The 24045-nt window shown below is 38.5% G+C and overlaps 1 protein-coding gene across 1 annotated transcript; it reads right to left on the bottom strand.

Moving 5' to 3' along the window:
* Positions 1-1778: 1778 nt before the first annotated feature.
* Positions 1779-8889, bottom strand: LOC117292964 (peptidyl-prolyl cis-trans isomerase FKBP3-like). The gene is made up of 7 exons (XM_033775147.1): positions 8680-8889; positions 7783-7884; positions 6757-6855; positions 5999-6140; positions 3966-4030; positions 2822-2919; positions 1779-1925 (listed from the first exon to the last, which is right to left on the bottom strand). Exons 1-7 carry the CDS (start codon positions 8788-8790, stop codon positions 1871-1873), a joined length of 672 nt encoding a protein of 223 aa, XP_033631038.1. The 5' UTR covers positions 8791-8889; the 3' UTR covers positions 1779-1870.
* Between the last annotated feature and the right edge of the window lie 15156 nt (positions 8890-24045).

Genomic DNA, 24045 nt, shown 5'->3' with positions numbered 1-24045 from the left:
CGCGCGTGTCTCCTTGCGGTCCCGTCACATTTGTGCAAGCAGCATCTCTAGTTCTTATATACACAACCCGAGTACCCAGTCATTTTTTTCTCAGCACGACTCCTACATTACTGACTATACAGTACTTATGACACATCGATGCAAGGGTCAAAGTCCAAGTCATGCATTTTTTAATGTTACATTTAAAACAAATGTCAGCAATTTATCACTGATCATGAATCATCCTCAAAATATCAGTGATGAGAAACTATTGTACAGAATACCAGGCAAATTATGCAAATTATGCACTATCAACACCCCTAACAAATAGGCACTGGACACCAGAATACCAGGCAACATATGCACTATAAACACCCCTACCAAATAGGCACTAGACACCTTTGGTAATAGTCAAAGACATCAACACCCCTACCAAATAGGCACTGGACACCTTTGGTAATAGTCAAAGACATCAACACCCCTACCAAATAGGCATTGGACACCTTTGGTAATAGTCAAAGACCAATATTCTCACTTGGTGTGTACCCCCAACATAATGCAACAAACTCCATCATAACATCGAAGTTGCCCGAGAATATTGAAAGAAAAAACCATTGTTGAACACTTGTGTGCTTTCGAATGCCTTATAAAAGGCTTCAGGCCTGAAGTCTTTTTTAATATTTGAGTGAGAACTTACCTTTTTTCAAAAAAAAAAAATGTTAGTTCAGAGGGAACTGTTTCTTACAATGTTTTATACTCTCAACAACTCTCCATTGCTCATTACCATAAAAGTTGTTATGCTTAAAACTGTTTTGAGTAATTACCAATAGTGTCCAGTGTCTTTAAAGGAACATTTCAGAATTGATTGTTGCTAACAAAACAGTTGCTGGCAGTGTAAGCAATTTATTAAATCCATCATATACATAAACTGACCAACCTGTAGAAGTTTTAGATCGATCAGCCATCTGGGTCATGAGAAAATTGTGAAAAACCGATTACAAATTTTGCATTGCATCAATGCCCAAACAAAAATGAATAAATACTCACTGAGCGATAAACTCCAAACGTGAAATTAGATTACTTATTTCTCATCAAATATGAAGTTTACGACAGAAATATTTCAAGGGATGTTTTCTACTATCATCATCATTAGACCATGTAAGTTTTATGTAAATCTGTGATCTTCACGATTTTTGTTTCTTACTAATTCTGTAACATTTCCTTTAAGGGCCAGAAAGAGTTAGTTATAAGTGTGACAACCTACTCCTCTTGTGCCACATCTCATGAATGAGCTACAAAAACAGGAAGTTGAATGAAATTTTATACAGATTTTGAAAACTTAAGAATACACTTTTCAAAAAGACAAAAAGGAAGACAAAAAGGGCATGTTTTAAAGAAGTCAATTTCTTTTGATTAATAATGACATCCCTCTTGTTATTGTATCATGCAAAAGAAACTTCCAAATGGAAAAATATTGAGTTAGAGGGTCTGTGTACTTTTTGTAGAACAAAAAACACAATGTCCACAGATTTACATTAAACCTACACAGTTTGAAGATAATGATGGTAGAAAGCTTCCCTGAAAATATTACTTGCTGGGGTGCTGTAGTTTTTGAGAAATGAGTAAAATAGTGTCAAGACAAATAAATTTTTGTCTCGGTGACCATGAGACAAACATTATTTTAACGTATTTTCATTACATTGTTCAACTCATTTGTCTAACACTACAGCACCCCAGCAACTTATATTTTAAAGAACGCTTTCTTCTAGTATCATTATCTTCAAACGGTGTAAGTTTAGTGTAAATCTGTGGACATTGTGTTTTGTGTTACAAAAAGTACACAAATCCTTTAAGGCAGCAGAAGAAGAAGAAGGTGTTCACGTTTTGTTGTTCAGTCAACACCAACAAGCTCCACCTCAAAAATGAGAGTTGCATTTTGAGGAATCCTAGAAATCAATGCATTAAGGAAAATAATGTTTAATGAGAAATCCCCCTAAATCACAAGGCCACTTCAAGCTGAGAACTACCCTTAACTTATTTGGGCTGCCGACCCAAATCAATTGTCCCCAGGGGCACGCTGCGACCTACTCCTTGGGCTGAAACAGGGTTACACCCTTCTAAGTGTGTAAGGATGTAGGCATGGGTATCATTCACAAGAAGCCTGGCTGGTAGAACAGAGTGCACTACATAGTAGTCCCAGCCTATTTCTATACCATCCGCCCAGGTAATAGTTAATAAGCAGGACAGTTCTTTTCAGAACTGAGAAGTCTCCCGAACACCCAAACAATCTAATCGGCGATAGTAGAATAAAGCAAGACAGTTCTCTAAGAACAAACTCTACCTGGCAAGTAGATACACACATGGTGTTACCGCAAACCAAATATATATTACTTAAATTTGTTTTGATTTATTAACAGTATTGACCAATAAGGGTTGGTCTTGCAAATTAGTGGCTGAAAGTTTGGCGGGAGCAAATTTATCGTCACTTTGCCACAGCTTATGTTTGCGGGAAAAACTTGCTTGTGACAAAACAAAAATGCGTTTCAAACTATAATACATGTATTTGTTTTAGAGATGCTGATGGGCTATAATTTGAAAACAAACTACATTAATTACATGTAGCTTCAATCTCAAAGCAAACTGATACCATTCGAAGACCCCAATATCACTCCTACTTATTTCCATCGATGCAATAGTAACATGTAACTGACACAAAATCCCTACCAATCAGAAGCATTCGCTGTTTTGAATAATCCTTGTTTATGTTAAATGAGGAAAACAAATAGGTATTTTACTCATTAAAAAATCAATGATGTAATGAAAATACATATAAAAAGGATACTTTGCTTCCGGCTTTCCTTTTCTTCCATACGCCCACTCTGGTTCAATGGTAAGCTCCGCCTTCTCATTCAGAGTCATGGTCTGCAAACCCTCATCCCACTGTTACAAAAAGACAAATAATCATTAACTTTATTAATAATAGTAATAAGAATATTGAACACTTCTAGTGTGCCATGTCTGTCAATGATGACTTTCCTGATGCAAAAACAAGAACTCTGCTATGCACACAATGACAATTAAAGTTTAAAAGCTATGGTTTCCAAAATCTGTTTTGAAATAGATATGTTTTGAGATGTGTTTTACATCATACTTTGTTTGTTATATGGTTGGCCATGCTGTTCATTCAATCAAAGCCTGGCATGAGTATTGATGTTAATGTCTGATGATGATGATGATGATTCACAGCATTTGTATGGCACCGTATATTTCAAAAACAATTAAAGGCGTGAGCTTCTCCAACAAAATTAGCATTTACATGTCTGAAGGGAGATGTGAGTCTTGAGCGAAGCTATGAAGTGGTCAAGGTTGTCAATTTCATGAAGAAATGATGGGAGGGAGGTCCACAGTATTGCTAAAACTGTTTTCTCCAAAATTAGTATTAAGACTTCAGATGGAATTTGCTCAATCTGGTTACTCTTTGTTAAAGACACTGGACACTATTGGTAATTGTCAAAGACCAGTCTTCTCACTTGGTGTATCTCACTATATGCATAAAATAACAAACCTGTGAAAATTTGAGCTCAATTGGTCGTCGAAGTTGCGAGATAATAATGAAAGAAAAAAACACCATTGTCGCACGAAGTTGTGTGCTTTCAGATGCTTGATTTCGAGACCCCAAAATCTAATTCTGAGGCCTCAAAATCAAATTTGTGGAAAATTACTTCTTTCGTGAAAACTATGTTGCTTCAGAAGGAGCCGTTTCTCAGAATGTTTCATACTATCAACAGCTCCTCATTACTTGTTACAAAGTAATGTTTGATGCTAATAATTATTTTTACCAATAGTGTCCACTGCCTTTAATGATCAACAGCTTTTTGAATTGTCACATCAGAAGTTTCATTACCACATCTCATCAGAAAACCAGGAAACCTATCTTATATTTTACAAACATTGTAATATTGTTTTCCATTTAGTGCAGCACTTACCCCTCGGATAACCTTGCCAGTTCCAACCTTAAACTTGAGGGGTATAGCTGTCTTCTTTTTCTTACCTTGAAAAGTAAAAAAAAATTGTTGCTTTGAATAACAGATTGAAAACCAACAATGGAAGAATAGTTACAAGTTTTCTTGTAAAATCACCGTCCAGCTCAATGAAAAAGAATAAAACATGCTTCAACCTTTTGACACCATTCACTTCTGTAGAATTAATCATCACATGCCCAGATATGGCAAATGTGGTTATTTTTAATCAACATGTCAAGAAAAATAATCTAAAACACAAAAACGAATTTAGTTTTGCTTTATAAATGTACTATGTTAAACACAGGAAACGTGTCAATTTGGACATTTCATGAGCATTCTGGTCCAAGCTGTTTGCAACTGCTATGATCTCTGTAAAAGAGTCAGTTTGCCAAATAAAAAATCAGAAAAACACTTTTTATAATTTTTACTTTTCTCTCTGGTCAGATGGAGCGAAACTGCACAGCTATGGTTCCAGTATACGAGGTTACCAGCCATTACAGTAAGCTGCCATGGGTGCTGTGGTCGCTACCAAAGTACACCAGCCATTACAGTTAGCTGACATGGGTGATGTGGTCACTACCAAAGTACACCAGCCATTACAGTTAGCTGCCATGGGTGCTGTGGTCACTACTAAAGTACACCAGCCATTACAGTTAGCTGCCATGGGTGATGTGGTCACTACCAAAGTACAACAGCCATTACAGTTAGCTGCCATGGGTGATGTGGTCACTGCCAAAGTACACCAGCCATTACAGTTAGCTGCCATGAGTGCTGTGGTCACTACCAAAGTACACCAGCCATTACAGTTAGCTGCCATGGGTGCAGTGGTCACTACCAAAGTACACCAGCCATTACAGTAAGCTGCCATGAGTGCTGTGGTCACTACCAAAGTACACCAGCCATTACAGTTAGCTGCCATGGGTGCTGTGGTCACTACCAAAGTACACCAGCCATTACAGTAAGCTGCCATGGGTGATGTGGTCGCTACCAAAGTACACCAGCCATTACAGTTAGCTGCCATGGGTGATGTGGTCACTACCAAAGTACACCAGCCATTACAGTTAGCTCCCATGGGTGCTGTGGTCACTACCAAAGTACACCAGCCATTACAGTTAGCTGCCATGGGTGCTGTGGTCACTACCAAAGTACACCAGCCATTACAGTTAGCTGCCATGGGTGATGTGGTCACTACCAAAGTACACCAGCCATTACAGTTAGCTGCCATGGGTGATGTGGTCGCTACCAAAGTACACCAGCCATTACAGTTAGCTGCCATGGGTGATGTGGTTGCTATCAAACTGCACCATGGTTAACTAGAGTCCACTACCAATCAATTTTAGCATCTACGAATGGAGAGACTTAAACTCCCTGTTCCGTCCACGCCTTGACACTCTCTATCCATGAGGTAAATGGTGTGCCTCTTCTACTCCATTCCCTCAACTTCACCCACTACTATCTACCTCCCCATACCATTATCCGTAGTGTCCAAAGTTTCATCTTTCATTGTGTGCATTCGACTAGCTTCCCCAGGTCAACCCCAATCTGCCCCCGGTACGTCGGATAGCTTAGGCCTCATTCCAGGGGATCACCTGGGTCAGCCCCAAGTGCCCTGCTTGTGGAACAGGTCACTTGGGGCTGGCCCGAGGTGAATGACGTCACCACGAGAGGCTGTGAGTGATCGTTCGATCAGCTCTTGCCAGGGGCTCACCCGAATGAGCACCACGGGGTCGACCCTGGGAAGCTTATCGAACGCACCCACAGATGCATACAACTCCTCAAAATCATATACCATAATGAGTTGTGACGTCAAATTGAACCAGGCTTAAGTATACTTTGAAAGCCAAAACATTAACATTTAAAGAAGTAACCGATAAACAAAGCTCTTTTACAAGGCATCATCTAGAAGCCGAGGCTTATTGATCCATGACTTTGTACAACTTTCCATTCATGAAACTCTTAAACATAAAAGGTAAAGCCATGGACCCCCAAGTACTCACCAGATTGAATATTGGTATCAAACACTGTGTTGTCGGTCAGCTTGCCTGTGTACCACACAGACACCAGATCTCCCTTCTTAGCAAATGTCGTCTTGTCACCCTGTTTCAGGACTTTCTTGGTGTACTTGGGGGCTTCAACAACCTTTGTGAATAACAAAATGAAGTATTACATGTAGCTCCTGCTGCTTACTGAGTTGGCGTAGAACTCTCGATCAGTGTATGCAGTGTTTGCAGTTTAACAACAGCCCACGCCCATGATTTATTAAATTCTGAAACAAAATTATATTTTCCAAGTGTGATTCATTGAGTGTCCTACAATAAATTGAAACTGTTTGTCATAAACATGAACGCAGCGAAGCATGAAGAGTTTGCCATTGTGTTTCTGGCATGGTAGGCCGCAGACATACATGTAGCATCACCTTGTGAAGCCTTACAATGTGCTATTTTTATTTATATCAAGTAGGAGCTACTATTTAGCTTCACAGATTAATAAAACATAAAAAATAAACAAATCAATAGTCAGCATTTGAAGATGCTCTACTTAGTAACCTACATGGCTTACAACAATCAACAAATAATAATGCACAGCAAAGAAATTTTTCAAGCAGTATTTTTATGAAATAAGGCCCTGGTCTGGTAACTGAATGACCTACAATAAACAATAAACACAACTTTTCAGGAAGACTCAAAGACAAATGGTGAGCCCATTGGACCTGTTTGTCACCCTTGAATTCACAAGATTATAAAGGCTCTCTTACTTTCTCCTCATGAACAGGTTTGGGTTTGATCTTGATCTCTGCTGCCTTCTTTGTGACCTCTTCCAAGTCTTCCTCCTCGTCATCTGGACCTTTGAAAGCCTACATTGTACAAATGATTAATAATAAAATATTACCCTCTTTCTTGACTTGATTGCGACACTGGTCCGAGTAAATTTTAGTCCCAGGCCAGTAAACTCATGACCTGACGAGTCTGGCTGTCATGTGTTGTTCAATTGAATAATAATACCTGATAATCAGACTTCTCCCAGTTTTAAACAATGACTAGATTCTACGATGGAATTTCTCTCCAGTGTATAACAAGGACATGTGACAGACAATATGCAAAGTAGGTATTTTTCTGCATAACTATCTATTGACCAAATTAACCTGACGTCATTGCCACAATAAATATTTGTTGCGCCTTTTTGGGAGTTACATTGTACTCTGCGTGTTCACTGTCAGTGTGCATACAATAATAATGGTGCCCTTTTCACAGAATTTGACTTTCTAAATGGCAGACCATGAGCTGACATAAGCCTTACATCTGTGTCAATAAAAAGTGGTACAAAATAAATGTCCACATAGAGGGTAAATATTTCCATACCTTTTCAAAAGCTAAGTTTTAAGTATGTTTACTTAATTGCAACAATTAGTTCAACAACACCTACATCAACAATTAGAATAATAATAATAATATGAGAAATAGGAACGGCTTCACATTCCCCACAGACATTCGTTTTATATTATTTTGTTATCACATGAAATATTGGTTTTCACACAAAATGCTACAGTTTTGGAAAAAAAAAAAATAATAATAATAATAATAATTAGCAGGCCTTGAATCAAAGAGGGCCACAAAGGCCACGGTCCTTAAAAAGATTTTCTAATGAAAGGGTCTTTTGCAAATTAACATAGCAAATCGTCTTAATGATGAAACTCGATGCCTGATTCATAATTAACAATTTCAAATAGGGTAACAGTAACACTTTAATACATTTTTATTTGATGTTTGTTTAAGTACATTACCTTTTGCTCAAACAATTCCTTGTAGGCTTTGACAAACTGATCTTTGTTGCAAACCTTTGTAATTTGTTTCAAAGAGCCCAGCATCTTGTGTGCCCTCAAGAACTAAAGACGAGAATAAAGAAGACAAAAATAAGTTTGGTTAATATCTATTCATAACAAGATTTCACAGTGAAGCATTAATGATTTGGCTCTAAATCTTTTGATAACTGCTTTCCTTAGAGGTCGTCCAAAGTTTTCAATGTTTTAATATAATGACTACTTCTTATAAATATAATTAATGCGCTATTTACAATATTGTTTCAAGGTGCTTTATACGTTAGTGCCACCCTAGCCCAGGTTGGACTCCTCCGTTGCATGCAACAGTGCAGTGTGGCACAAACTGACACCCTACCAGGGCTAGAGGTAGAGCCATCCATGGTCATTTGGCCGGTGAAAATTATCAAGAGTACTATTTTAGTGCAGGTGTAAGATAAAATAATTATTTCAATGACAAATAATCACACTTTTATAAAAACAAAACAATTTTCTTCCTGTTTGTAGGAGACCAATCACAATAATTTACATTCGACGGTTTGCAGATAATGCTTGTACGTAGCTAGAAAGTAGTTCCCTTAAATCACTAGTAATTGCTGGGGTGTTGTGTTTGACTTTGAGACTATACACAGACACTTGAGCAGATTGTTTGTTGACAGTATGTGCCTACTACCACACTGGTTAACCGTTGGACTTTAAACTGTCTCGCGTGCAAACCAGGCATTCGGTAGATGATTCACGGGGAGCCTTATAGTTTCTAGAAGTAAGATACAGAACAGTGGTACAATATTTAAAAAAACATTTCCATAGCATAACTGGTCAGGTGTAAAGAAACAGTAACGCACATGCGACACATCAACTTACCTTTTTGGAAGCATGCTCTTGCAAAAATGTAGCAATTGCTTTCTTGGCAGTGTTGTCCGATTTTAGCTCATCATCCGTCCAAGGCCGACTTACTTCAGTTTCAGACGCCATGTTGTGAAAATTTAACGTCAAATCCGGAGAAGAGCAAAATACAATAACATTTATTTTTACAGAAAACAGACGACGTACACGCTGCAGCGTGATCGTGGCTTTTTAGTCGTCCTGATAAAGCTGCTAAAAACAGCGCCCTCTTGTGATCAACGTTCGTCATTTAGCCTACGATCTTGTCTCGGTAAAATTATCACAAAACTCGTCCTAACTCGAGATAAGACGAGTCCTAACTCTTTGTGAAATGATCGGCCCAATTAATGGTGTTTGAAGCTTTGCATAACGGTGTGGAGAATAAGAGCAACTATTTTTACCCATGGTTGAACCTGCAATTAGTTGCTCTGATCGGCCCAAGTCCCATGGCAGAACAGCCAAACTCGAAAATCTTTTATGGATAAATTGAGGGCGCTTTGCCACCTCAAAGTTATGCATATCCTGGTGTCATGTGTTTTCAGTAGGATAACAGGAAAATTGTTCACAATCAAAACTATTTTTTTTTTCAAATCATCTATCCAATTTAACAATTACACTTAAACTTCATGATGTGTTGAAATTGTTCAAGTTTTGGTTTTACGTTGCGAGAGACAGTCCGCCATTAACAGTGCTTATGCATGCATGACATTGGAGCAACGTCACATGTTTTCACACCTTTCATTGGTTGGTATTTTATTGAATATTCAGAAGCTAGTATTAATGGTGTGCAAAATAAATCAAAAATATTATTCAATTACTACTTAACAAATTTAATTACAATTTTGTCCAAGGGCATTTTGGCTACTATAGGCCTATTAGAATCCAGAGATATTATCATAAGGTATGAAAGTAAAACACCCCCCCCCCCCCCTTGAAACACACACACTTCATAACAATCCGTTTCCCCCATTTCAGACCAGTAATGGTTTCAGGAGATAAGAAATCAATCTATGATATTTTCTCTTTAATGTAGACTTAATATTTATTACGCTTATCGGAATTGAATAAACAAACAATTGTTTTTGGTCATTTTCACTTAAAATATTTTAATATTTTCCCCATATTGGCACACAATAGAATCCAAATAGTAACCACCTCACGTGATCCATCTAGTGACTAAAGCAGAATGAAACTCAATCTAGCAGATAATAATTTTGTTTTGAACTTTCGAGGTTGGATGATGTTTCTTTGACTCATTTGAATGTTGGCATAATAATGCACTTAGTGATTAGTACCAAAAATCAATCAATTTATAAATGTTTGAGCATAACCAACAACAGGAAACTTTTTTCTCAGCATGATTAAGCCTGATAAAAATACAGACTGTGAGTAAACTGCAGAGCTTCTGTCACCGGTGCACAGCTTGCACAATCTCGCGGTAAACGGGAATCAAAGTTGGGACCGAAAACATATGAGGGTCGATAACGTATGACGCTACGATACTACATGGTTTTGTACTATAACATGTTCTATCTCGGCCTCTTCAACACCTTTGTTCCGCTTTTATAACAAAAACTTGCTTTTCTCTAAATGAATGAAAAAAATTATTACTCTGTTATGCCATTGAAGGGCATAACTGGTGATAAGTTCCCCGTTTGAGCATGGAGCTTTAATGCAAGACTAACTTCAGCCACATCTTAAGAAAAAAGAAAGAAAAATGAATGCTGATATCAAACATAATTATTATTCAAACTCACATTTATTTTCATACTTCATGAAAACAGTGAAAAAAACACAGCAATCATTATATGAAGAAGTACTAAACAAACTCTTTTATAATGCAGAAATGCATCATCGTAAAAATCATGCAATTCGTACATAAATGAATAAATTAATAAATTAATAAATAGATAAATAGCAAAAACAAAAACTGCACGCTCAAGGAAGCCGCCAGTAATGCAAAATTTGATCCCACAAGCAGTTTGAAAAGCCTTGCATAGTATGATTTTTTAGTCCTCCTCTTTTTAATTTGCTACATTGCTTGCGTGGCTTTGTACTCGTCACACTTGGCCCCCTCTTGGGGTTTCTTTAATAAAGCCCCAAAGTACCTAGATCTTGAAGTGTCATCCTTGGTTTCCATGGTATCCAGGATTTGAGAAACTCCACAGCCATAAAGCACTTGGACTGAAATCTCATCCCCCTTGATTATTTTTAAATCCAGTCCCATTTCGTCGGCTTTCCCTTGGTAGTGGTCACTGGATCAAAATTCAATCCGGGAAATCGGTTGACAAAATTAGAACTAAAGAAGATAAATCTGACGGACGTTGTTGCATACATTTTTAGTTCAATGAACACTGTGAAGCTAGCTTTTCATGCAATTTTCCAATTCGTTTTTTCTTCAACACCCAGGACCGGGCATTTTTATTACGTATGAGGATTGTTGGCATATTTTTTTTTTACAGTGATGAAACTTGCCACAAATGTTCATTTAAATAAGTTCCACGGTAACATAAAAACAAAATTAAAACAATTTCACATCAAAGGGCACTTTTGCCTATTGGTGAAACAAAACTATTTGTGTGACGATGACTAGAGCAAGCTGGTCGAAACAATGAGACCATTTTTAAGAACTGACTCCGCGGTAGTGCAGGTACAATTATGATCATAATACAATATAAGCTAAAGTAGTAGTCCCAGCCTATTTTCTATACCTAACGCCCGGGTAATAGACTAATGGTTAAAAAGCAGGACAGTTTTTTCAGAACTGAGAAGTCTCCCGAACACCTGATAAATTTACTCCGTGCGCGGTAGTATAATAAAGAAAGACAGTTTTCTTAGAACAAACTCTACCTGGCAAGTAGATACACTAATGGTCGTATCGCAAACGAAATATAACAATATATTTTACTCAATTATGATTTCTGTATTTTGCTTTTGTCAAAATGACTTACATTAGAAGCTTGTACATTTTGACTCAATCCAAAACGTGACATTGCGTTTTAAAACTGGAGTTTACTTAGTAACATAATTGGTTTAGCTCGCGTTTTTAAAAGTTTACCCGCTTAAAACTTATTTCACGGGGCAATGATGAGGCCTCTTTATAAACACCATATAATTGTTTGATTGAACCTCTAAAACTACGGACTGAAACCCCCAAATCCAAAATTGCCGCTGGATTAGGCGGCGACCATTTAGAATTTCCATAACGCATTAAACACAATCACGTAACACATCAATTATGGAATGTCCAAGTAACGGTTACAATACAAAATCACTGCCGTTTCGGCTTGTTAATGTTTGCGAGAGGAAAGCCGATAGCGTCCTCTTTTGAATCAACCTCCTTCGGGCCATGTTTTATTCCCATAATGGGGGGGGGGGGGGCAGAATCTCCGGCGGAGCAATTTTCCCGGGACACCGGTACCTTTAAGGCCTTAAAAAAAGACGCCACAACAAGAAAACTACGCACCCCTCCCGAACCCCATACTTTACTTTGTTGTCCACACAGACTAAATCAAACGTCGTGCTTCTGTTAGTCGAATCTTTAATAATACAGACTATTTGAATTCGACACGGCAAGAGAGCGCGATGAAACGGGCCTTATTAATTAATGTGGTTATTTGTAATGCTCTCAACTCTGCGAAATATTCGACTTTGCATTTTTAAACATTGTGCTTGTTACAGAGTAAAAATTTTCGTTGCGATTTTTACTCAGAAATATTGTTTCAGAAGACTGTAACGTAATATGAATTGTGAATGGCCGTAGTATACTTTATTAGTTTGTCTTGTAAGATAACAAGTTTTTGTTTTAAGTGGCCGAACCGTGACTTGGAAATTCCTTAAACTTACTGAGCCAACTTGGTATTTGATTGGTTAATTCACTGGTTATTTGAATAGTAAAAATTCATGACTATGCTTGGGCGAGCAGGTGGAACAGTTAGTGGGGAACACAATTAAAAATTCCTAACATTCTTATTAATTGGGTTTTGGAGGGTTTGTTGGCTCTATGGGAGTGTAATATATTTCATTCGGCATATGAGTTTCCTAAGGAGATGGTGTATGCCTGGCTCAATGATTTGTTGGCCTTAGGAGAGAGGTGGTTACTGAAGGTCCAACCTCAGAGTGAGAATTCCTGGGTATGTGACAGTGTGGATGAAGTGAAACATGAAATAAGAGATGAAAACACCATTTTTGTTTAGGAGATCAAGAAGCCGAATGCGAACGCAATGCCGTTTACTTTGATTAAAACAAATGCAAAGTCAATAGGGTAGGATTGGGTTAGGCTTGCTTACTTCCCATTAAGCTACCCCACTGGAAAAGTACAAAGCTCAGTAAAAGGTAAAATAATTGAAATCCTTACATGATGTCATACATGCAACATATGATAAAATCAATTAAAGACACTGGACACTATTGGTAATTGTCAAAGACCAGTCTTCTCTCATGGCGTATCTCAACATATGCATAAAATACCAAACCTGTGAAAATGAACTCAATTTTTTGTCGAAGTTGCGAGATAATAAACGGAAGAAGAAAAAAAACTGGTCACACAAGCTGTGTGTGGGACCTCAAAATCGAATTCTGAGGTCTCGAAATCAATATCTTGAAAAATTATTTCTTTCTAAAAAACTACGTTATACTTCAATAGCTCTCCATTACTCGTTACCAAGTAAGGTTTTATGCTAATTATGAGTAATTACCAATAGTGTCCACTGCCATAAAGGCTTAGACGTAGATGCGCTGGATTCAAATGACAGGAAAACAGGGTTAATTCCTCCCTGTGTACTGAGTATTGTGTATACATAATGTTATTTTATACCCCTTTCTGCTCAGTGATTAGTTCGTTTTCATGACATATCTTTTTTGAATAAGCTTCCAACTCTCCCTGATTCTGCAAAAGGTTCACTGAAAAAAAAAAACATATTTCCATGTTCTGATGAACCAACTCTCCCTGATTGTGTGGGAAACATTATATTATGTTTTAATGTTAAGTGTAAAATGTCCCTCTAAGTATAAGCAGGCTGCACAAGATGCGAATATCGGCAGCTCTACATTTGAGACATACTTAGGGTTTTGACGATTAGATTAAGAAAACATGTGATTTTTTGGTCTTAATAAAGTATACTTAGGATAATGTCTTTTTACTGTAACCCCTCCTGAATAACATTTTCATTTGAATTTTTTTCTTAATGTGACTGGCTACTTAAAAGATTTAGGGCACCGTTGAACAAAGAAAAATGGTCTTTCAGAGCGGTATTTGAACCAACGACCTCTGTATAAAGTAAAGTCTGTCGGCTCGAGATTCTGTCAGCCATGGAAAAATAAACAATGACTTCTGCAGGAGGATTCAAAAGAGGGCGCCATCAGAAGTAATTCGCCCACAAGCTCGGAGGTACAGAATCCGGCCATGTAGCCTTCTTTTAACTCGTTGCGGTATCCCTGCTTGAAATAATTGGATTCGAACTGCACATATTATCCGATTAGATTTCACCCGGATCCGGCCCACGTGGGGCCTGATCCAATCGGGTCAATGTGACCCGGAATTCGTGTTGAAATGACTAAGATAAGTTGTGGGTCAAACTGACGTATATACCTCAACTAAGATCCGATTTCAACCCCTCCGGATTGGTCTGACACCCAGAAATGGGTGAGACCCTCTGATCCGACGCACCATAGTTCCAGTTCGGTGCTCTTAACCGCTCGGCCACTTCCCCCTCAAAGACTGAATACTCCCCTTTTCAACCAAGTGTACATTACAGCCACATTTATTGGCTTAATATATATTTTTTAATTTTAGCTTGCAGTGGAAAGCCATGAGTTAAGTTAAAAATGTTCTCAGAGGTGAAAGTACTTCTGAAGTCGACCCCATTGAAGCCTATTTTTGACCAGTGCCTCATTCAAAAAGGTAAGCTATAGTTTTTATATATCGGAAATTCAAAACAATTGTCAATGACCAATAGTAATGATTGTTGTGATTTAGGATTGATCTATGAAAACAAATGTATTCCTATAAGGATGTCTGTTTGTTCAGATTTCTATGGCGACCAAATGATTTGGTTTCCACAGCTGATTTTATCCATTGTTAGGTTCTGCTCAATCAGATGCAGGAATTTGTGTTTGCTGACCGAACAATAGCATATTGTACAAATCTTGCACTGTGTGCTATAGCCGTGTAAAGTCACTGTTGCTAATTTATACCGGTGTGTTTGAATCTAGTTATGCCATTAGACTGACTGTGTATCATTATTAAGTTTCTGTAAAGGTAAAATATTTCATTGACATCAATTTGACACCCTGTAAAGTGTCTCGTGCACTTAAAATAAACGTAAGCTTAAAATTTGGGGCATTTTAAGAACGTTTTTTTGTGTGTGTGTGTTATGGTAGGCCCATACGTGCTTCTAAATATCCACATGGATTGTGTTTGTTTGCATCTAATGATTGAAAATTCACACTTAGAATTAGGGCTTTGCGAAGAGTCATTGAATTCAGTCATTCTTAATTTCTTTATCGACGATGCCTGGGTGTGCCATAATCCTCACACTAGACGTTAAGATAATTTGTAGTTTTGTGTGTGATGTTTCTTGTTGAGTGAAGATGTACCGAGGATAAGAAAGAGACCTTTTGTTTCACTGAGCAGTTTGTGAAATCCACTGTGTTAGTGAATGTTCATATACTCACGAACCTTCGGGTTATTGCACCAAAATGTCAGTGTGTAGATAATTGCCCGATGTACTTTCGATGTTAATATAGTAGGATACATAGTCCGTTTTATTAAAGCTATATAAATATGTATTTACGTAGGCGTGGAACCTAACATCGGATATGCATTGTGACTATTCTGCCAGTGGCAGTTATTCTATTGGTAGCGTGATTTTCGGAAAGCTATGGGGGTGTTTGTATACTTTAGTTATTACTCAAAGTGTACTTGGAAAGGGAAGGAGCACTGTTGATGCTATAAAACGTAGTGAGAAACGACACCCTTTGAATGTAGTTTTAGGAGAAAAGGGATAAAACTTTTCACCCAAACAATTGATGAGAAATGCTTCAGGTATGTTGTTGCCAAAATAGTAGTTCGTCGTTAAAATATAAAATCCATAGCAAAGGTCTTTAGAAACCAAGCAAACGCTACACAGAGCTGACCCTTATTTGAGTTTGAAATTTTAATTATTCAAATTACTTGACATTTGCAAACACCATGGTTAGTGATAAGCCTTAAACAAAAACTGAACTTTTTTGTGTGTGTAAGGTGGACGAGTTTCCGTGTATACATTTTATGACGGTTGTGAATAAATTTATTATGGCAAGGATATATGGGTTCAATATTTAAGGTATTTCGTTCGTGTTGTTGTTGCAGACATCACTCAGTGAAGTCTTGCCTCTTTCACAGTCCAGATATTTCACCCAGATTGTATTCTCCTATAATGCACTCAAAATGCATCAAATATTTGTATGGATAAGAAACATTTCCTTGTAAGGTTCTCGTACGCCATTGATTGATACATTAGTGAGGACATCACGGTAGTACGGGCGGAGTGAACGTCTGCGCCTCGCCCGTTTGTTTATTCTTTTCGACGCATCTATTGTACATGCAAGGGCACGTCTTCGTCTGGTTTCTGCCGCATGAAAGGGCTTTAAGCAGCATTTGATTCAGTACTAATGCCGTTTGAAGCATTATAAAAACCCTGGTCTGCCGCCGGTATCCGAGTGGTGATGTTTATTCTGTCAGACATAGATACACATTTAGATGCCTTGTGTTTAATCTGGCTGAAGTGTATCACTAATTATGCCCTTCAAGCTGCTGTATGTAAAAAACACAGTTGTCTTTAAAGCTGTGTCATTTTCATGTTCACAGAAGTGCCTATTCATTACTGCAATATGTAGGTAGTGAAAAGAAACTCCGTTCAAAACAATGCATACATTTGTCGAAAGGTTTGCGGTTCACGTATCGTATTTTCAAACATGGATTGGATGTCCAGTATTGTTTGTATTTGAGTTATAATATATGCACGGTTTGCATATGCGTCACAATGCGTCTCCAATCCTAGTAAAAGTAAACTCACCGCCAACATCAGTATTGCAATTCAACGGTTGTATGGCTTCTGACTGGCACAAACAAAGATGTTGACAAGATAGAGAGACCGCCATCTGGGGTTATAGGGTTTCAGCGCCGGCACGTTAACCCGGAGGTCGTTGGTTCAACCCACTGTTAGGGTAGTCAATTCTTTGTTCAACCCCCCCCCCCCAAAAAAAACCAAAAAAAAAAACCAATTTGATATTGTAAGATCATGAACCCCCAAAATACTTGTCATTTTGAGAACTGCCGTTTGGTTTCGGCATACAGGGCCTAGCCCTTGTCGCATTGGACTTAATTTGGGTAAACTAACCGAGCTAATACTGGGTGCGTTCGTTTGGCTTCCTTGGGTTGACCCCGGTGTGTGGCGTTTTCTTTTTCCAGGACACACTATCAAATGTCCCCCCCCCCCACCTTTTTGACCACCTTTATCATGAAGCCCAAGTTTTGCACTGTGTAAGACGAAACCCTGTGTCCCTATATGGGCATTAATCCTGTGGGCAAAGGATGACACAATATCCCCCCTCAAAATTGGCCCTAAAGATTGCACCACAGAGCATCTAAAATGCAAAATTTCCCCGGGCCCCTAATCGGGCCCGCACCCCGAGCCGTAAAGGCTTCTCACACGCATGCTCCATCGTTGACAGATTTGCACCTCCCCCTTGAAAGAGCGGATGGGACGTATACCCCACCCCACCCCACCCCACCCCATTTTCGAAGGGTGGGGGACACAGTATCAAATGTTCCCCGTGTCGTTTGACCACCTTTATCATGAAAATCGTGTTTTGCACTGTGGAACTGGTGGAGCACTGGAGCACAAATATCCACACAGCTCATTATTCTGTTTCGTTTGCCATTTGGCCGCTAAATGGCCTACAGATAGCACCACAGAGCATCTAAAATACTAAATTTTCCCGGGCCCTTGAGCGGGCCCGGAAACATGCCGTAAAGGTTTTTGCTCGCGTGCTCACTCTTTGACAGTATTTCCCCCTAAAACTTGGTTCATAGATCCGCACTTGAAGGTTAACCCAAAAGGTTCTACTGCTGCTCACATTGTACAGATGTTCTGTACCATTCTGACAGATCTGCCCCATACAACTTGTGTCTTAGGTCTGGTGATGATAGGGATGAAACGCCGTCTGAGCATTAGAATGCAGAAACAATATGGATATAACAAAGCTATATTATTGAGTTGCTTTTTAGGTACAATAACCATGATAGCAAGAATAGGTGCATCATAGCTTGAAATGGCATTAAATTCCAACATCTGAGAGGGGGGGAACATCACCCTCAGATTCACTATAATGCACTAGAGAGCATCTACGGGCTAAACAAATTCCAGGGCCCTAAAGCGGGCCCGGACCCAACGCCGTAAATGTAATGTCCCCCCCCCCCCACCTTTCAAGACGGATTGACGCCTCAAATCATTTGGTTGACCCATTTCTCGAACACCTTTACCCTTATTATTCAAGGTCAATGACTGGAATGGGATATAAAGCCCATTGACAGGCAGGTATAGTCACCTTGCTAGTTTTGCGACGGAACCAGTGATCTCCGGGGGACGATCTGAGCGTGCGGGTTTGGGCGCTGGGCTGGTCTTTGGTCGCTGGCTCTTTTCCCCGCTGCCGGGGGAGATTTCGGGTGGTGTCGCGCAGGCCTCTCTTAGATGTGCATCTATTTGGTGTCCAAATTCCTCCATGATATTGAGCTACTTCTACTGTCCATAGTGTTGTAGGTCCCCACCTTTATCTTTCCTTTTGTCCAGAAAATGCAGTTAACTATCGGCGTCTGCTCTTTTTTTTTGCACTGGAGATGTTAAATGACACCAAAACTGAATTCACTCGTCAACAGTTGGCCACAAGTTGGGGAGTTTCAGGGTAACCCATGTCCCCATTGTAAAAAAAAAACCGTTTTATTTATAGCAATATTTCCATGCGCATTTTTAAATAATGTTTTTTATTAAAATTAAACTGTAATATTGTATCGACATAATAATTGGCATGCTGCAAGGGGTTTTCATTTGACGAATTCCGTATTCAATGCCTCTGTTCACCGGTGCTCTGTTGTTACACCTCTGCTTACCCTGTGGTTAAGTTATTGTGTCCCACCCTGGCGCATCTGAACGCCCAAAGTTTTCGCACCTCTTTTGCATGGCCCATGTTTCTTCTACTATTTCGAACGGTGTCCTCGGTCAATGATATTACGGCTGAGGTTTCTCCAGGTCTTCCTGTCCCCCATGCATGTGGATACGAATCCCCAGCTGTCACAAACCCAGTGTCCTTTTTCAGCAGATCGACATAGGTCAGATGGCCTCGACCTCTTTGGGCTTGACCTTGTTTGGGCTCCCAGAGCACAAGCTTGCTGGCTGGAAGCTCAGGGTGGCGATAGCAGTGCCCTGCAAACCTCAGTCTTCTAGCGCAGATTTTGGCGCTAAGCTTGGGGAACCCGAGATAGAGGTCTTTGTTTGATATATTATGTTCTCATTTTTTTTTCTCAACCCAAACAAAATGTGAAATTGGGCCCACGACAGATCCAAATCAGGCTTTTGAAAACAATTTAGAATACATTCCTGCCTCCACTCCTCAACATGAGCTCAAAACACGGGATTGTCTTGAACCTGCCCGACTTTCGTTGCCCGACATCTTCATACAATTCGGCTGATCATAATATTTGTGTTCGGACAAATTCTCACTATAAAATCTTATCAAAATGTTTTTCACGCAAACAAAGCATTTACTGTGAAGTATTTTCAAATATGTTTTTAACTGGTTTTAACGACGCTACACGTATGGCTCAGATACCAAACGCCTTTAAAGTCAGTGGAAACTTGGTAATTATTTAAAATAATTATTAGCATTAAAAACTACTTGGTAACAAGCAATGGAGAGCTGTTGATATACGTTTTCTCTGTCAATTTCGGAAAATGAGCAGCCAATTTTACCTCCAAGCTATTCAATTTTTATTTCGGCGAAATCGAATTGAAAGTCATTGAATTTTACAATTCATCAAAGCAGCATTCAAATTCTTGAGGCTAAATTGAACAGAGTGCTAAAGGAATGTGACTCGACTCAAAACGAAATTGAATGACCGAAATCTGAATTTGAAACGCAGTAACAACTGGAGCGGCAAAACAGCTTTAATCCGAACGCACGAAAATGAAATTGACTGCTTATTTGCCGAATCTGAACGAGAAAACCTATAGTAAAAAACATTGTGATAAGCGGCTCCCTTTGAAGTAACGTAGTTCTCGAGAAAAGAAAGTGATTTTCCACGAATTTGATTCGAGACCTCAGAATTAGATTTTGGGGTCTCAAAATCAAGCATCCGAAAGCACACAATTTCGTGTTACAAGGGTGTTTTTCTTTCATTATTATCTCGCAACCTCGACGACAATTGGAGGTCAAATTTTCACAGAGGTTTGTTATTTTATGCATATGTTGAGATATACACCAAATGAGAGGACTGGTCTTTGACAATTACCAATAGTGTCCAGTGTCTTTAAAGATCTCAAACTCACCTTCCCCTTTTAAGAAGTTTTTTTATTTGCACAACTCATACATTTTTTAAAGTCATAAAAAATATTTTTCTTGGTTTACACTAAAAACAAAAATCAATCAAAAATCATATAGAGAGCTGGCTAGAGTGAATTCTTACCATAAAGCTGAGCCGCGTAGCGGATTATTTGTGAAGTCCCGGCCCCAAAGAGGACACTATAAACACCCGGAGGAGAACTCAGTAACCACTGCATATTCTGGTGCTCAACATTGATGTGAATTGCTTGCAGAGGAGTGAACTGCTTAGGACCGTCACTTGATTCCAATTTCAGACCTAAGGATACATTTCAGCTTGAGGTAAATCCGAGAAAATTATTTCCTTTGAACCATTTTACTGCTCTTGATAAATGATGATCCATTGCCTATTGCAGGGAGGACTTAAAAATCGATCAATTTCGAAGAGATTGGAATTTAAATTGTAAACTTCCCATTGGGAATCGAGTATTTTTGATTGGAAATCAATTGGGGAAAATATTTTATTTTAAGAGCCTGTAAAAAAAAAAAGTGACAGAAAATTTATTATTGGACGTTTATTAAGTCCATTGAAATGAAATCCCTGCGGTGTCTACCGGTCATTGTGATGACGTAGGTGAATTACTGATCCAGTAAGCGCGGGAGATCTTAAAAGCAGTGGAAACTATTGGTAATTACTCAAAATATTGATTAGTATAAAACCTTACTTGGTAACGAGTAATGTGGAGAGGTATAAAACATTTTTAGAAACGGCTCCCTCTAAAGTGACGTAGTTTTCGAGAAAGAAGTAATTTTCTATGAATTTGATTTCGAGACCTCAGATAGAATGTGAGGTCTCGAAATCAAGCATCTGAAAGCACACAACTTCGTGTGACAAGGGTATTTTTTCCTTTCATTATTAACTTCGACGACCAATTGAGCTCAAATTTTCACAGGTTTGTTAATTTATGCATATGTTGAGATACACCAAGTGAGAAGACTGGTCTTTGACAATTACTAATAGTGTCCAGTGTCTTTACAGGCTTTGGGTACTTTTTGTAGGACACAAAGCACAATGTCCACAAATTCACATTAATCCACGGTTTGAAGATAATGATGGTAGAAAGCTTCCCTTAAAACATTTCTTGCTGAGCAGCTGTAGTTTGTAAGAAATTAGTCAAAATAATATGCGTATCCTAATGAGACGAAAACTATTTTCGGGGTTGAAGAAAGACAGAGTGGAATTCGAACCAACGACCTCCGGATTAACGTGCCGGTGCTATGCCAACTGAGCTATCTATACTGAGCTATCTAAATTTATATCATATTGGCAGTTTCCCTTTTTTGTCAATAATGACATAGTTTTACTATTTTCTAATAAACTACAGCACTGTTGATTCAAGGGAAGCTTTCAACCAGTAAGTTTACTGCAAGTCTGTGGACATTTTGTATATGTGTCCTACAAAAAGTACCCAAACCCTTTAACGCAATATGAGGGTATAGTCAAGAGATTGTTGCTTTCCATCTCCAACGCTTCCCCCTCACCACTGTCTCATTGGTTGTCGTCGTTTGACACAGCTAACGGTGCATATGAGTTGATATCCCTGACTCACAGTGACTGCCGTAGTTTGGTGCATATGGGTTGATATCCTTTTCTCTTTTGTCATGTCACAAACACTTCAACGCCCCCACTTGGCACCGAACGCTACTTCAAGCCTACGTGCATATTCATCCCCCCCCCCCCTCCTTGTTACCTTTATGGCTGTAATACTCATGGGTGAGACGCAGAGATTGAAACTGCATATTCTTGATTAAAACGCCAGAAAGTGCCTTTTTTTTTGTACCGTGAATTTGGACTTGTTGGACATGGTGGAAATCTGTTATTTACTATGAATCAATTTTGCCAATACCCCCTTAGGGTGGGACAGTGGGACTTCTAAACAAGTCCATCCTGCTTGCGAAAAGCCTTGGAGGATATTATTTTGTTGTTTTCCTGTCGTCCGTCATTCAACGAGGAACATATTTCTAGCGATGTTTGCTGTGTGGTTAGTGAACAATAAACACCTCTTTATTTGTGTAGACATAAGAAGGTTGCTTTAATGAAATAATTCATCACAACAACATTCCGTCGTGCCCCACAAGGCTCTCTCACTGAACTACTCTGGATCGAGATTGATCATTCAAAATACACCCACTGCCAAAGTCATGTTACAGTTGCTTTACGAAAAAATCACTACCCCCTGAATAAATGCCTTCAAAATATTGTGGGACTTAAAAATGTGCAAATTTTTGAATTAAAGGTACTGGACACATTGGTAGTTGTTACAGGCCATTATCATCACTCGATGTATCCCAACATGCATAAATTAGCAAATCTGTAAAAATGTTGACTCAATTGGTCATCGAAGTTGCAAGAGAGTAACAAAACAAGAAAAAAAACACCCTTGCCACATAAATTTGTAAAATGCTTTCAGATGCATAACAAAAAGCCTCGAGGCCTGAAGTCTTTTTTTATTTGAGTTAGAAGTTACATCTTTCTCAAAATCTATGTTACTTCAGAGGGAGCAGTTTCTCACAATGCTTTATACTATCAACAGCTCTCCGTTGCTCGTTACCAAGTAATTTTTTATGCTAGCATAATTTTTGGATTAACTACCAATAGTTTCCAGTCCCTTAAAAATAAAGTAATATGTCTGATCTTCTCGTGAAATCTCATCGTGTTCTAAGAATGCTTCTTGATAATGTCATTCGTTCTGCACCATTGCTTAAAACTTGACGCGTTTCAGGTTGCAATATAAGCGTTTGCTCTTTAAAGGCAGTGGACACTTTTGGTAATTACTCAAAATAATTATTGCCATAAAACCTTTCTTGGTTAAGAGTAATAGGGAGAGGTTGATATTATAAAACATTGCGAGAAACGGCTCCCTCTGAATTGCCACAGTTTTTGAGAAAGAGGTGATTTTCTACGAATTTGATTTCGAGACCTCAGATTTAGAACTTGAGGTCTCGAAATGAACCATCTAAACGCACACAACTTCGTGTGACAAGGGTGTTTTTGTTTTCATTATTATCTAACAAGTTCGATGACCGATTGAGTTCAAATTTTCACAGGTTTGTTATTGTATGCACTTGTTGAGATACACCAACTGTGAAGGCTAGTCTTTTACAATTACCAATAGTGTCCACTGCCTTTAAGGGGAAAAACTTGCACAAGAAAACCACAAACAGATGCTTGCTTTGATTGTATCAATGTCATTACAACAGAAATATCTTAGACTCCATAATAGGTTCCATAGCGACCCACTGGTACTAAAGGATCGTTAGTTCCGGACTCGATATTGCAATAAAGACAAAAATGAGGGATGCTGATTTTTTTTGTTTAAGGATCTATGTTCCTTTTATAAGACAAAAAAACACAATGTCCGCAGATTTACATTAAACTTACACAGTTTGAAGATGATAGTAGAAAGCTTCCCTGAAAATATTACTTGCTGAGGTGCTGTAGATTTTGAAAAATTAGTAAAGCAATGTCATGAAAACAGCCATGGTGCAGGGCTTTCGGTTTAAGCAGCTCTAGTGGATTTCCTAAGTTGAAAATTCTTCACCATTTCTTTCTATACAGGTAGGTTACAGTGATAGGTTTTTTTCGTTTTTTAGAATCCCTTAATTAACAGAACTACTGTTACAAAATAATGATATATATAAATTTATTTTTTAACTTTCGTATTACACGAACACAAGATTAAAACACTCTTGTCGCCAAAACAAATC

The sequence above is a fragment of the Asterias rubens genome, chromosome 1 (assembly GCF_902459465.1).
Source record: "Asterias rubens chromosome 1, eAstRub1.3, whole genome shotgun sequence".
In the NCBI taxonomy this organism is placed as follows: Eukaryota; Metazoa; Echinodermata; class Asteroidea; order Forcipulatida; family Asteriidae; genus Asterias; species Asterias rubens.
This window is presented reverse-complemented; position numbering and strand designations above follow the sequence as displayed.